Here is a 14,874-nt window from a genome sequence, read left to right as displayed (position 1 = left end):
TTCCCTTGCACTCTACTCCTAAGATATACTCCCTTCTCTGACATATTCCACGTCTACAGACAAAGAACAAGGGAGGATAAACTCCTATAGTCTTGTGGCTCAGATTCTAGATTACTATGGACTATAAAATACTTGGGGAGTATTTTTTAGTTGGCGTATTCAAGCCTCATCTACCCTTTCAGAAGACTGCTCCAATGGCTCATGAGCTTACTTCTGTCACTCTTGTGCTCACTCTTGTGTTCATATATCCTTTCATTTTGCCATTCAGAGTAAGGAAAGTTAACTTATTTTTTTTAATTGATTTTGACCCCCTCACCCTCACCTTGAAAAACTGAGATCTAAAGTATGCACTATTTTCTTACCCGACACTCTGCTTCTATTGGCTTGATATATATGGAGCCACACATCGTCTGGGTCTTTATCACATGGTCATCGAGCACCAACTGAATGTCATCAACTGCACACAAGATGTTGGTATCCTGCAAATAAAGATGCCCATCCAAAATCAAAATCACGAGACCTGCTTGCTTCTCCCATCCCATTATCCATGCCGATTCTAGAAGGTTCCAGAAGGTCTTGGCAGTGTAGAGCCCTCACCTCAGGGAAATAAGCATCTGTGTCTCACATGAGATTTTGCACCAGAAAACATGTTTGTTTGTTTGTTTGTTTGTGTGTTTATAGACAGAGTCTTGATATACAAGTTCCCACTTCAACCTCTAAAACACAAGTATACACCCGGCTCACATTAGTTATTAAAAATACTTATTGTCAGTGGGGCAGGAGCAGGGGAGCATAGCTTTTATCCCAGCACTCTGAAGGCTAAAGGTGAAGGCACACCAAAAATCTGATGCCAGCCTGGGCTACTTTACAAGATCCTGTCTCAATACACAAAATGAAACAAAGACAAAAGGAACACAATTTGTTGTCTGGCTTCTTTGCAGAAATCAGCCTAACCCAGAGCTACACAGCGAGTCTGTGTGGGAGGAGGCTTTGTCCTCTTCCCTGGGTTCCTGCCTCTCTGGCTGCTTGCTCTTCTGGTTCCCTCGGGAAACATCAGCTTCTAATTCAACAGGTAAGTCTAGACTCCTGTAATGCAGCCAACTCAGAGGGGTCCTTGTAGCTATTTAAAAAGGAAATTTGAAAATTATTTTATTTTTATTTCAGTTCACGAGTTCTTTTCAAATGTCTGCTAACAGGACACACTTCTTAAGTAATTGTCATTAATTCCTTCATAAGCAAAGCTTTGTTCGTTTGTTGTTTTGTTGTGTATAGTGGTTGAGCCCATGATAAAAGTACATAGGCATGTGATCCCAGCTGGGAAACGTCTATTTTATACATTTGGTGAGTTCTGTTTTCCTATCATCTAAGGGTGCTGTGTCTTCAGTCCCTATGAATGGTACTCTTCCCCCTGATCCACTGTGGCAGAGAAATTGCTAAGGGTCTGTCACCTCCACAAATCCTGTCTTTCTTGCTTTGATGTCATTTCCTTCAAGCCTACAGACACAGATGAAGATATGGAGGATGTGAATGTAGACATGGGCTAAATCTGGCTTGGGGTATATCCTATCTTTTCTCAGCGTGTTTACACAAATAAGCATGTCTAGCTATCCATAGCCTGGTATCTTTACTGTCATTATGCTATTGCTTCCCTGTCAATAGCTACTCCAGTCATACATTTTCAAGATGGATTATGGAGAATGGCTCTGCTCGTAGGCCCCTCGATGAATTCTTCATCACATCTCAGCAGCCTCTAGAGCAGTGTCTGATCCAATCAGAACACACAGCTTGCAACTCCAAGCTTGTGGAACCCATGAGACCTGACCTTGTTGGAAGAGACCCAGTAATGAACTCAGTGTCTCCAGTTCCCCTGCCTCCCTGATGGGCTCATGGATGGGCCTTATCCAAGGATGAAACCAAGGCACTGTTACCATCAAAATCAAAGGGAGAAAGAAGTCACTGGATGACATGTCGCTCAGAGGGAAAGGAAAGTGCTCAGATCTCCAGGGCTTTCGTTCTATGTTGAATATTTGGAAAATTGGAGTACTGGAGATGTGGCTAAGTGTTAGAGTGCTTTCCTAACACAAACAAGGCCCTTAGTTCAGTCTCCAGCACTTTGGAAAAGAAAACTAGGAGGGCAAGTACTCAGCCAATCAGAAGGTGGAAGAGCAGAAAAAAAATAATCAATTGTGATTTTTCTTTTAAGCATCCCACATTATTCTGCTGTGCAGCTAGCATTTGAGATACTGTTCTAAGAGCCAATGGCTGCAGATTGGACTATCTACCTGTGGACTCACAATTTACTGAGCTGCAGCCTTCATGTCTATCCTATGCCTTATCACAAGAGCAAACTAGTCCCTGGGGTTATATAAGCAAATGTACCTCCACATTCATTATACAAACTCATATGCTATCTATAAGCATCCATGGAAATAAGGAAATCCACACCCTGACAGCTCATACTGGTGTAAGTGTCTGGGAACTTGCTAGACCTGAAGAACCCCACAACCCACTCCAGTCTTCACAAATCAGCTTAAAGGGATCCCAAAGGAATCTCTGTAACACATTAGTGTCTAGGAAGTAGGATGGGCTGTTCTCAACCTCAGATATGCTTCTAAAGGACCTGAGTTACTGTGTGTGTGTGTGTGTGTGTGTGTGTGTGTGTGTGTGTGTGTGTGTAGTTATACAAGCCTGTGTTCTTCTTGGGACATACTAATTTAGGAGGTTTGCTCCATTCCTTTGTACTAGGTCAACGATCTTTGGATTTCAAGATGCATAGCTTTAGTAGAGTGTGAGAGCAAGGATGATGGGTACAGGATAGGCAGGCAGAAGCCATGCAGATGGTTATTCTTTTGTTATTCTTTGGTGAGGTCTGTTGCAATGCTGGGTGAATCATGTCTGCATCTTCTACATCACACACTGCTTTCAGGGAGTTCCCACCGGAGTGACTCACAGTGTCCCTGTACTTCACAAAATTGAACACCAGGTTGACCCAGTCTGCCTTCATCTTCTCCAAGTTTTTCTCCAGAGAATATTCCTTGCTGGCAGCTGCACCAATGGGCTCCAGCCTGAGGAGAGGGAACATATCCACAGCAGCATCAGCGGGAGGTGGCAAGGGAAACACCCAAGAAGGATTTCAGCTGTCTTAAGAGAATTCCAAAGCTTTAATTTCACCAGAATGTTTTCTCTAAGGTTTGCCAACTACTTTCAATGTGTTTCTTGCTCAGAGCACTATTGTCTTTGGGGGCTATTAGAAGTTAAGTATGCTTCCCCAAATTTCACATCTAATTCTCAATCACTCAAAATGTCACTGTATTTGAGGAGTATTTAAAGAGGTAATTACATTAAAATCAGGCCCTGAGGGCTGAGCCTAATCCAACATGACTGGTACCCTTGCAGGAAGAGATTATAACAGGCACATGGAAATAGAAGACCATGTGAATATACAAGGAAAAGATGGCTGCCTATACATCAATGAGAGAGGAGACTAGCCCATGGTCTCGGTCCTCACGACTCAAAAATTATGAAAAATAAATTCCTGTTGCCTGAGCCATCCAGCCTGTGGTACACTGTTGTAGTAGCTCTAACAAGTTAGCCCAGGCTGACTGACAGTGAGGCTCAGAAAGCAGTGGTCGGTCTGAAGCATGTCAAGGACAGTGAATGAATGGAGTTCAGAAAGTTCCAGAAGAAGATTTGGAAGTGAAGGTTCTCTCTCTCTAAACTCCTCCCAGCCTCCAGCTTCTTCCCCTAAAACAAATCGTAGAAATTCAGTTTCTTCCTCCTCCAGGTAACTTTCTCTGCCACCCTGTATGGGAGGTATCCATAAAGAAATTCACTGACACGTTCAAGAGCAGCTCATAATACTCTCTTTCCAGAATGTTTCTGTCCCATCCCCAAGATGAAGGAATTAACCCACAAAGAAGGCATGGGGAATTTGGGCATTCAGGCTGTGAAGCTTTTCCCTCTCTTAGTCTATTACCATTAGCTCCAGATTCCTTTGTCTAATTCTGTCTGTACATAGATATCCATTTTTCATGGAATTTAAGCATTAAACTGTTTTTTTTTTCACCCTCAGGGAATCTGGGTCTTCATTTTAGAAGTTCCCCATGAAAAATAGCTTTGGGAACATCTGTTCTGCTTCTCTTTTGTTATCCTATCCTGTTTATGACATGTAGAATGTGACCCTTATGGTAGGTGAAGAAGGGGACCACGCGTTTTCTGCTCCCACTCGGTATTTTCTGCCATGGGAGGATGCAGTGTTGTGTGTAGGAGGACGCTCGGCACCAACAGCAAGACTGCTCAGCTTCGTACCCACTGCCCCTTAGAGTGTGCATATGCACTCTTAAAGTCTGTTAGCCGCATTAGAAGAAAAACAAGTGAGAGCAAACCCATTGACAATTACTTACTCCATTCAAAATATTACCACGTTGAATAATGAACAATAAAAAATTGTTAGTTGTATGGGCATGGTGGTGCACACCTTTTATCCTAGCACTTGGAAGGCAGAGGCAGGCAGATCTCTATGAGTTCAAGGTCAAGGGCACTCACAGGTACAAACTAAGACTCTCTCATAACAAAACAAAACAAGCCAAAATTGTCAGTCACTTGCATTCTCTTTTTCTTGATAAGATTTTGAAATCCAGTGTGTATTTCTTTGGACCTCGACTAGCTACATGCAAAAGGGCTCACTAGTGACATTTGGCTTGGCTGCTGCATTAGACAGCACTAATCCAAAGGATAAAAATAAAAGATAAAATAAAAAAAAGCAAGGCCTTCCCTTACAATTGATCAGCAGGTTGGGTCGGGCCCGAGAACATGCTTTTCCGCCTAGTTTCCCCCATGATGGAGATGCAGTAGCTCTAAGGGCCACACCCTGAAAACCTTGAGCATCCTTCTAGGTCCCATCCAAGCTGCCTAATAGACTCAAGTTGAGGTAACACAAAACCTCTCCATCTATTACTTAAAGGAAGTGTGGAAAGCAAATAGAATTCTGGACATCACTAATTTTTAAAATAGCAGTCGAGGGGCTGGGCGGTGCTTTCCACGCAAGTAGGGGGGCCTGAGTTTGGCCCCCAACACCGGTGAAAACTTGTTCTGAGAGGTGGTGCACTCTTACAATCCTAGCACTGAGGAGGCAGAGACTGAAAGATTCCCTGAGATTCACTGGCCAGACAGCTTAGCCTGCTCCTAAGGAATGACAGCCCAGGTTGACATCCGACCTCCACTTCTATGTACACACACATGTGTGCGCACCCCCTTCACATATTTCTACCATCACACTCACAAGCGCATGTGTGACGCCTCCCTTCCCCAACAAAAACAAATGCAAAGAAAAATAGCCACTCGGGATAATACAAATCGTCACACTAGAATTCCAGGGCACCCTGGAAGGGAGAAAACAAAGAGATGTTTCATCACGGTGTGTTTCGTGGGTTTTAGCCGTTAGAGGATCACTCCTCGTTGGTTGTTTGTTTTTAAGGAAAGGAAACTGAGGCCCCTGAAGGCTGAAGTTTTGCTCCAAGTTCTAAGAGTTGGCTGGAGTCTCAGGTTCCCATTTGGTTTTCTGTTTCCCTTTGAAATAAAAACCGGACTCTTTTCTAGTCCCAACTACGGCAGAAAAAGAGCTGACCACGTGGGTAAGTCAGCCTCTGTGTGTGTGTGTGTGTGTGTGTGTGTGTGTGTGTGTTTCATAGTTAATTCACCTTGAATTAGGAGCTCACAGTGACCCCTGCACCAGAGCCCATCGAGAAGGAAGGGATGACCCTTACTTTTCAATGTATTTGCCAAATCCGAATTCCAGCATGTTTGCTAAGCACGTTGTTTCAGTGGGACTAATCTCATAGCCGATGATCTCACTGATCTGCAAAGGAGGGAAACAAGAGGAGTCTGTGTAAGGTGGCACTCCCTCTCAGAACCTCTATGAGGGTGGAACATTTCATCTTCCCTGTCCAGCCTTGTAGCCACTCACCACCCAGGAGGCTGCTGAGCACTAAAACTGGGGCTGATGGAAGGAATGAAATGAGTTTTTGTGTTCATTTAGTTGTAACTAGCTCATCTTCGATAAAATGGCCACATAGGCTGGGCAGCTGCTGAGTCTGACGTTGTGGGTTTGAGGGTTCAGGAGGCAGTTGCGGGGTTACACTGTATCTGGTGTCTCCCCATCAACTCACAGGTACACAAAGACTAAGACCGGGCCTCACTTGCGCTTCACGGGCCTATGGAAAGCTTAGTCTGAGAGCCATGCTGCAGTGAGAGTTGGGTGAGGAAGGGGGATGGCCTGTCACAGGTGCTCCCCAGTGTCCTGAGCTGAGAAGTTGGAAGGATTTCCCTTCAAAAGCTTTCCTAGACTGGGCTTGTAATCCGAGCTACTCAAAAGTGTGAGGAAGGAGAATTGTAGTGTCTAGCCTAGGCTACAGAGTGAGTTCAAGGCCAGCTTGCACAGCTTACTGGAATCCCACCCCAAAATTAAAAGTGAGAGGTGATTAGTGGCACAGCATGTACCTAGGTTTGATCCGAGTTCTGCTTGAAACACAACAGAATAAGAAAAGCCCTTTCTGTCCACTCCAGGGGGCTACTTGTGGGGATCCCCAACTGGCTGGTGTGCCATTCCCTCCGGCTTATCTCTTCAGCACAATACTCCTAAGGGGCTCTGAGGGAAGCTTTTGGAAGACCTGGGTAGCACCAGGGTCCCCCATGCTAAAGAAGAGATGAGGACTGAAGGGGGAAATGAGTGTCCGCGTGAAAATCTAATCTATTGTCGACTTTTGTCTCTATTTGGCTGCCAGAGGGTTAGAAAATGAGAGAGCAGAAAGGAGTGTGGGTGCCATGTCACATTCTGTCTTCTGACATTTAAGTTGGTACCAGTAAGTGTTTGTGGAGGAAAAGCCTGACTGGTTCAGAGAACTCGAGTGACTTCCAGCCTGGGTTCTGGGGACCTCTGGAGGATCTGTGTGGTAACAGGCTAAAAATAATGAACATTTATCGGGGACTTTCTATGAGCAGAATTATTTCAAGAGCTTCATGCAATTACTTTAGTCTCATAACGCCACAGAGATCATGCTAATGTGTTATTCCCACTTTACATTTAATGGATCTGAGCAGGAAGAATTATCATGTCTAAGCCATCCAGTTAATAAATAGCAGAATTAGGATTTGGATTCAATTCTGACTCCAATAAATGCTATTCACCAGCCTCTAATGTCTCTCACAAGTCTCCTATGTAGAGTTGTCTGTATTATGCACTGAACAGCTCTGGAACAAAGTTAGAATTTGGCAGAATTTTATAGAGCATAATCTGTACAAGCAGTTCAGGTAGCCTTGACCTTTCCTTTATTAATGAAAATATTTGTTTACTTAGTATGTCTTTGTGTGTGTTTGAGTCTGAGTGTGTGTCTGTGTCTCTGTATGTATGTCACAAGCATTTAGATGTCCTAATGCACATTTGGAGGTCAGAGGACAATTTGCAGGAATTGCTCTCTCCGTTTGATATATGGGTCCCGGGGATCAAAATCAGACCTTCAGGCTTGGTGACAAGTTCCTTTGCCTGCTGAGCCATCTTGATGGCTCCATTTATCTTCATACACTAAAATAGAGCCTGACACTGACTATCTCTGGGGCTGAATTACAGTTACACAGAGCACTTGGCATAGTTATTGGCTCACAGTGAGGACTTGGAGATTGGCGCCTTCCAGGTACCATGATCTCAGTCTCGTGCATATTTCGGAGAGAAGAATCTGCCTGTGTCAAGCTGGCCACATAGCAACTCCACAGAGGAGCGCATTTCAAGGCCACTGAATGTGACAGTCACTTTAGAAACACAGCAACCCTTCCTTTTTATGCCTCGTGTTCTCACCGTTCTCATCACCCTCACACCTCACTGCTTATAAAAAATCCGAACTATTTTTAGGGAGAGTATTTATTATTCTAATTTATAGGCTTAAAGAGCTAAAGAGGGCAACTTACTTATTTGTTTTTCTATCTGACTGAGACAGGGCCTAACTCTGTAGGCCCTTATTCAGGCTAGCCTGGAATCCTCTATGTAGCCTGTCTCAGTTTAGAAAATGCTGGGATTTCAGGAATGTGCCACCAAACCCAGTGTGCCAAACCCTTTCTAAACCTAGCCTATTTGACCAGAAAACTCTCCACAGAAGGCAGCCTGCACAGGGATCAACTGGAATCATTCTCAAGGTCCCAGAGAAAGAGGGGACCTTCTTTTGTGACTACAACCGCTGTCTGAAATATTTACACACCAGCAGTGGGGAGCCCAACAGAAAGGATCAAACTGGTCATGAGACAGGAAATGCATCCCACAATCCACCTATGCTCTTCCTGAAGGCCAGCATGCCCGGCACAACCTCCTCAGCCTCAAGTAGACTCTTCCTGCTTTCCCAGGGTTCCCAGGATGGGGAGGGCTGGAGCACACCCAAGAGTGGCGAGAACCTGCTGCCAGTGCCGCTCCTTCATCCCAGGGTTGCAGATGATGTTCAGGACGGGGATGTGCTGCTTGAACTTCTCAATCTTTGTCTTGACGTTCTCCGCTAAGCGCCTGGGCGCAGGCACGTCCATAAAGGTCTTGGCCAGCTTGTATGTGTTTCTCCACATGTTCCCTATCTCCTCTGCAATGTCCTCAGCATTCAATCCAAAGAGAGAGCCTGGAACAAGAAATTCAGACTATGAGGGAGATGCTCGTCATGTGCTAATTCCCCAGCCTTGAGAACAGTGGCAGGGGTGCTGAGATGTTCTGGGCTGATGCTTGGATCAGAAGCCTCTGTTCAGCCAGGAAAGCCTTGTCCAGGCCTCCACACTATCACCTGCCACTCAAGCTAACAACAGACTCCTCGAAGGGTGACTGTTGACTCAACTTGAGACAGTATAAACAACGGGCAAACTTCATGCCTGGCATATAACAGACACACACGTAGGGCTTTAGACCCTCCAGTTAGTTTTAAATGCCATCCCAGTAGCATGAAAAGGAGTTTCAAAGTGTTGTGAAATAACAGTTCTGGAATGGGAGCCCTCTAGAGTTCTGAAATTTTAATATAAGTTTGAAATTATAAATAAACAAATACAAAGAATACAGGCTCAGTGGATAAAGTGAGGGCCTGAGTTAAAACCCAGGAACATGTTTAAACAAACAAACAAACAACAACAAAAACAAGCCAGGTGCGATGTTGTATGCCTGTAACCTTAGCACAAAGATAGAGGAGACAGGTAGATTGTGGGGGCTCTCTGGCCAGCCAGTCTAGTCAAGATGGAAAGTTCCAAGTTCAGTTAGAGGCTCTTCTCTGCCTTCTCTCCCCTTCCTTCCTCTCTCCTCCCCTCCCTTCTCTTTCTCTCCTGACTCAAACATCAGTTTCTTCTTCTCCTCTTCTTTCTTCTTTTCCTTGCTCTTCCTTCCTTTCTTCCTTTCTTCTTTCCTTTCTTCCTTCCTTTCTTTCTTTCTTCCTTCCTTCCTTCCTTTCTTTTTCTTTCTTTCTTCCTTCCTTTCTTTCTTCCTTTCTCTTTCTTCCTTCCTCTCTTTCTTCCTTTCCCTTCCTTCCTTCCTTCCTTCCTTCCTTCCTTTTTCTTTCTTTCTTCTTTCTTCTTTCTTCTTCTTTCTTTCTTTCTTTCTTTCCTTTCTTTCTTTCTTTCCTTTCTCTTTCTTTCTTTCCTTTCTCTTTCTTTCTTTCTTTCTTTCCTTCTTTCTTTCTTTCTTTCTTTCTTTCTTTCTTTCTTTCTTTCTTTCTTCTATTGGTAGGAGTTTTAGCATTCGGCTTTCACATTCAGCCTGAATCTTCCCGTGGTACTGCTCCTACTTCCTTTTGGAACATTCTAGATTAGCATCACTTTCTGCATTATGATCTAGCTAACTGGCTCATACACACCCCTCAAATTCCCAGGGCTGCCTTGAACAAATGCAACTTTGCTCACTTTACATGCCTCAGCAACTCAATTTTTTTTTTTTCAAATCACCAAAAATTAAATCTTAAGTAAACGTAGGTGCTAGCAAAATAGTTCAAACAGAAACCACTTCCAAGATGAGTGGCCACTGCCTGGCAGGTTGGCTGAATTAATGGCAATGTTTACCAGCAAGGTGAACAAATTAAGCTAAGATACAAACTCATTGTTCCTTCTCAGCCACACAAGGGACCTTCCCTTCCAGGCTAAGGGGTAGAGAGAACGGCTACTCAGTCAGGCAAGTTCTCCTTACAGGCTACAGCACAAGGAATTCTGTTCCTCAGTGCACAGCCAGCTTCAGTGGCAATTATAAGAAAAAATGCTTTCTTTTTAAAAAGATGAAGATAAGATAATATTTTAAACACCCAATCAGCAAACACAGTTTTCAAAGTTGTCTCCTTTAGGTTTTTGAAGTATCGGAAATGGGCAGGCTCAGAAATTGCTGGAACAGTGGTTCTCAACCTGTGGGTCACAATCCCTTTGGGGGTTGATTGACCCTTTCACAGGTGTCACATACCAGACATCCTGGATACCAGGCAGTTACATTATGATTCCCAACAGTGGCAAAGTTACAGTTAAGTAGCAATGAAAATAATTTTATTGTTGGGGGTCACCTCAACATGAGGAACTGAATTAGGGTCACAGACTAGGAAGGTTGAAAACCCCTGTGCTAGAAGAATGAACTAAAACACCACTTTTCTGGAAGACAATAATAAAAGCCATCAAAAGTCGTTTTAAAAATCTTATTAATTTTCACAGTATTTCTTTTGGATCTTAGCCATTTTATACTTTGGGATCTAGCTTAAGAAAATAGCAATAGAGGAGAATAGGAGTGATTCTGATCAAAATGCACTACATACAGACATACATACATACATGAAATTGACAAAGAATGAATAAAAAAAAGTTTTCAAAAAGGAAATAATCATAGTTGCCCAGAGAACTGAAGTGCTGATATTCATCCAGCTGTGTTTACTGCAGTGAAAACCCTAGAGATGAGTGCCAAGGTCTCTGATTTTATTCTTTCAATACCTTGCACAGAGATGGTATCCAGGGCTTATAAAAATCAGCTGTTTCCCAATAGAAATACCCTTCTCCAAACCATCTCCTAAGACTCAGTTCTGATATACTCAACAGTAACTAACGTTCCCATGTGGATGGTTGCAGTATATTCAAGATGAAGTAGCTTTTCTCCCAGTGAAAATTTGTCACTTCTCTGTTCAATAAGACAAGGTCTAACAAACTGCTAGAATCAAAATTGTAAAAGCCATCCAGGGTTTTCCCTTCTTCCTTCTTGCCTTATGTGTCTATGAGGCTTTGTTGATTCTACCCACACAATATCTCCCTAGACTCCAAGCCTGAAATTGAAGAGTAGCTTTTTTTTCTTTTTTCTTTTATTTTCTTTTTTTCTTATCAGTTACATTTTATTAACTCTGTATCCCAGCCGTGTCCCGATCCCTCATTCCCTCCCAGTCCCTCCCTCCCTCCCTCATCTCCACCGTGCCCCTTGCCAAGCCCACTAATAGGGGGGACCTCCTCCCCATTCATCTGATCCTAGATGCACCTGACACTCTGGCCCTTCTGAAGGTAGCACCACAGTAGAGCTGTTCTCAGTCTCCTGCTTATTGGAATCATCACCGCATGACAAAGGCTCTGGGTACTAATGTGATTTAAATCCGGAAATAGGTCTCTTGCTCATTGGTTCCTAGTCTCCCCTTGTTAGTACATAGGAAAATATAAACTGTGGCTATCCTTCATCCAGAGTGTCAGAATCCAAAGAGCAAATCTGATTTCAGAGCTGGCTGGGTGGACCTGCAACCCCACCTCCATGCTCGCTGTCCCAACAGGGTTAGAACTCAGCCTACCATTCATCCATTCCTCTGACTTGATGCTGAACTCATAGGCTGTGGTCCACAGCTGCTCATAGGGCACTTTGTTGATCAACAGAGTTTGCAGAAGAGGGAAGGAACTTTTCTCTTTATCTAACAGTTCCTCTTCCTTGTTGATCAACTGTGAGGAAAAGAAGAGGTTGTTTGTTAGGTAAGTGGTTCTCTTGAACCCCAGAAAACTCCATGACAAATTCCTCAGAACTGAGGAGGCAGATGCTCATTTAATAGGGTATACTTAGTGAGAAGGTCCCTCCGCTGCCTCTGAGGGCCATGGTACCTGAGGTCCAGCTGCTGGAAACTGGTAATGCTTGCTCTCCATTTGTTCCAAACATACTACAGACCCATCTCCATTTTTTTTTATACATGAAATTTCCTTGAGAACATGTGGGATTAATCAAGACAACGTATAGATTTACAGTCTAGTCAATGAGAGCAAATACTTGGATAGTGATTGTGACAAGCCAAGCTCAGTTCTGAATGATGTTGGACTAATTTTGCTATTACGTTCGTGCTTTGTCTTTATATATATTGAAGTATAGAGAACTTAAGTGATGTGCCCCAAACCACGTAGCTACTAAATATCAAAGGAGAGATTAGAGCCAAGCTCAAAAGGAATGTTTACTAGCCCTTTTATATTAACCTTCCTCAGACCAAGAGCTTCGCTGTTAACAACTTATTAATTGGCCTCTGAAGAAAGTTGCTTGGTGGCTCCAAGTCATTTTTCTCACATTTTGAGTGGGGCTAGGTATAACAAACTCCAAATGTTTGTCCTAGGCATTGAGATAGCTACACGAAGTCCTTTGCATATCACTCAGCACATAATGGATACCCAGCAGGCATAAGCACCTTCCTTGCTGTAACTTCTGTGGGTACTTCATGACTTACAAACACCTATTCAATGTACACAACATGGGGGAAAAAGGCAGTGGAACATACTCATGAGAGAATGGGCCAAGCAAAAGGTGCTGTGCACCTGACAGTGTCATGTTCATATACCAAGAACAAGAATAACCAGGCACTAGGGTCCTAAGTCCCCCTTCACAAGGTTCCAAACCTCAAATTCCGTCAGTGCCAGATCTAGGTTCTTCGAGAGCTCATTAAGCTTTTCCACGTTATTCTTCATTTCTTCTGTAGACATCACTTCACGCTTCCTGAAAGCATCCAGCTCTTTGCTGTAGCCTTCAAGTCTCGACTCAAATTCTGAGCACCTGAAAGCAAAGACAGCTTTGTCACATCGGAGTCTCCCATTCTCTGCTCTTTCTGAGTTATCATCCTGAGAAGTGTTTCTTCTTTTGACACCTTCCTGATTCTGCATCTATCTAAACACAAATGAAGAAATAAAAATACAAGTTAAAGCACCCATGAGATGGGCTGCTATGAGCCTATTGATGACTAAACATGGCTAGAGATTTTTTTTCTGTCCAGATAAATATGTGCTCAGATATGTATTTTATGCGTTATTTATCCTGCCATTAGACGCTAATTATTGAGACATGATACATCACAGAACATCATGATACATCAGAAAATTATCTGTGAAGTGTGTTATTGGTTTCTATATCCTCTTGGAACATGCATTGTAGTTGGGAGGGGATACAGACAGTAAGCATGGATGGGTTGAGTGGGTGGGTAGGTAAATGGATGGATGATGGATGGATGGATGGATGGATGAATAAATCTCCAGATATATATAGAGATGAATAAATTTATAAAGATATTTCTGAGAGCAACAAATACCCTAAAAAAAAAGGTAGAGTGAACAGACTGTCTTGTGCTATCCACTCTAGCTGTCTTAATTGGAGAGATCTTCCTAGCTCTGTCTACTCCATCCATATGATCAACAAATCTGGTGTTTATTTGTTTCTTCTTCTATCCACTTTAGGAAGGTGATCTACTGTGTAACGGATAGGATCTAGAGCCAGGAGTGCTTGGCTCAAATCTCTACTTTGATATTTAGTAGCTACATGGTTTGGGGCACATCACTTAAGTTCTCTATACTTCAATATATATAAAGACAAAGCATGAACGTAATAGCAAAATTAGTCTAACATCATTCAGTAATGAGCTTGGATTATCACAATCACTATCCAAGTATTTGCTTTCATTGACTAGAATGTAAATCTATACATTGTCTTGATTAATCCCATATGTCCCCAGCAGTTGCCCTATGTCTGGCATGAAGACAACAATCAATATTCATTGAGTAAACAAGAGAGCTTGTCACCAAGAACAGCACTAGTAACAGCCCATATATTTTGCTAAAATCTTAGATGCTTAATTCTATTATGATGATTTTAATGTTTGTTCTTTTTCCTCTTTAAAGTACTTTAAGAAAGTTATTTTTCAAGTCATTTGGTTTGGCTTTTATCTCTAATTGCACCATGTGGGAGGCAGCCTCTGATATGATCCCTACCTCGTGCTTCATACTCTATATAATTGGCTCCCTCGAGTTTGGGCTAGATGTGGTAATTCCCTTTTAATAGACAAAATATGGCAAAAGGGGTGGGTTATTTCCTTCAAGAAGGTTCATGGGAAGGCCAATTTCTATCTCTTTTGCTCACTCCGTCTTACCCTGAAGGAAAAAAAACAAACAAACAAAACAAAACACAAAACCTCCCCTGTGTAGAGGTTCACATGGAAAGAATTAGAACCAAGGGTTGGTGAGGTGCTCAACCCTGTTAATAACCTCAGGAGCAAGAGAAGAATTTGACCATCAGCCAGTGGGTCAGAGCAGTCCACAGCCTGGGCTAGCATTCTGATCCCACCTTCACAGGAGACCTGGTACCAGAGACATACAGCTCTGTGGCTCTTGGGAGTTCCAACCCAGAGACACTGTGAGATAAATCCTTGTTTTAAGATGTTATGTTATATCTATGTCACAATAGATATCTAGATATATACAATTATACAATTTCTGCTCTCTCTATATAGATATAGATATAGATATCTATATCTATATCTATCTATCTATCTATCTATCTATATATATATATATATATATATATAGAGAGAGAGAGAGAGAGAGAGAGAGAGAGAGAGAGAGAGAGAGAGA

General features: G+C 42.8%; 1 protein-coding gene across 1 annotated transcript in view; it reads right to left on the bottom strand.

Moving 5' to 3' along the window:
• The window catches only part of Dnah3 (dynein axonemal heavy chain 3), a 167,703-nt gene that overhangs the window by 116,201 nt on the left and 36,628 nt on the right, over positions 1–14,874 (bottom strand). Inside the window, 6 exon segments of the mRNA XM_055627476.1 lie at positions 363–479; positions 2,951–3,065; positions 5,766–5,857; positions 8,437–8,648; positions 11,799–11,943; positions 12,877–13,030. Of these exon segments, the coding sequence (XP_055483451.1) occupies positions 363–479; positions 2,951–3,065; positions 5,766–5,857; positions 8,437–8,648; positions 11,799–11,943; positions 12,877–13,030 (835 nt within the window).

This window comes from Psammomys obesus, unplaced genomic scaffold (assembly GCF_907164565.1).
Source record: "Psammomys obesus unplaced genomic scaffold, mPsaObe1.curated_primary_1811, whole genome shotgun sequence".
Taxonomy (NCBI): Eukaryota; Metazoa; Chordata; class Mammalia; order Rodentia; family Muridae; genus Psammomys; species Psammomys obesus.
Note: the sequence above shows the minus strand (reverse complement) of the source record. Positions and strands in the feature narration are given on the sequence as shown.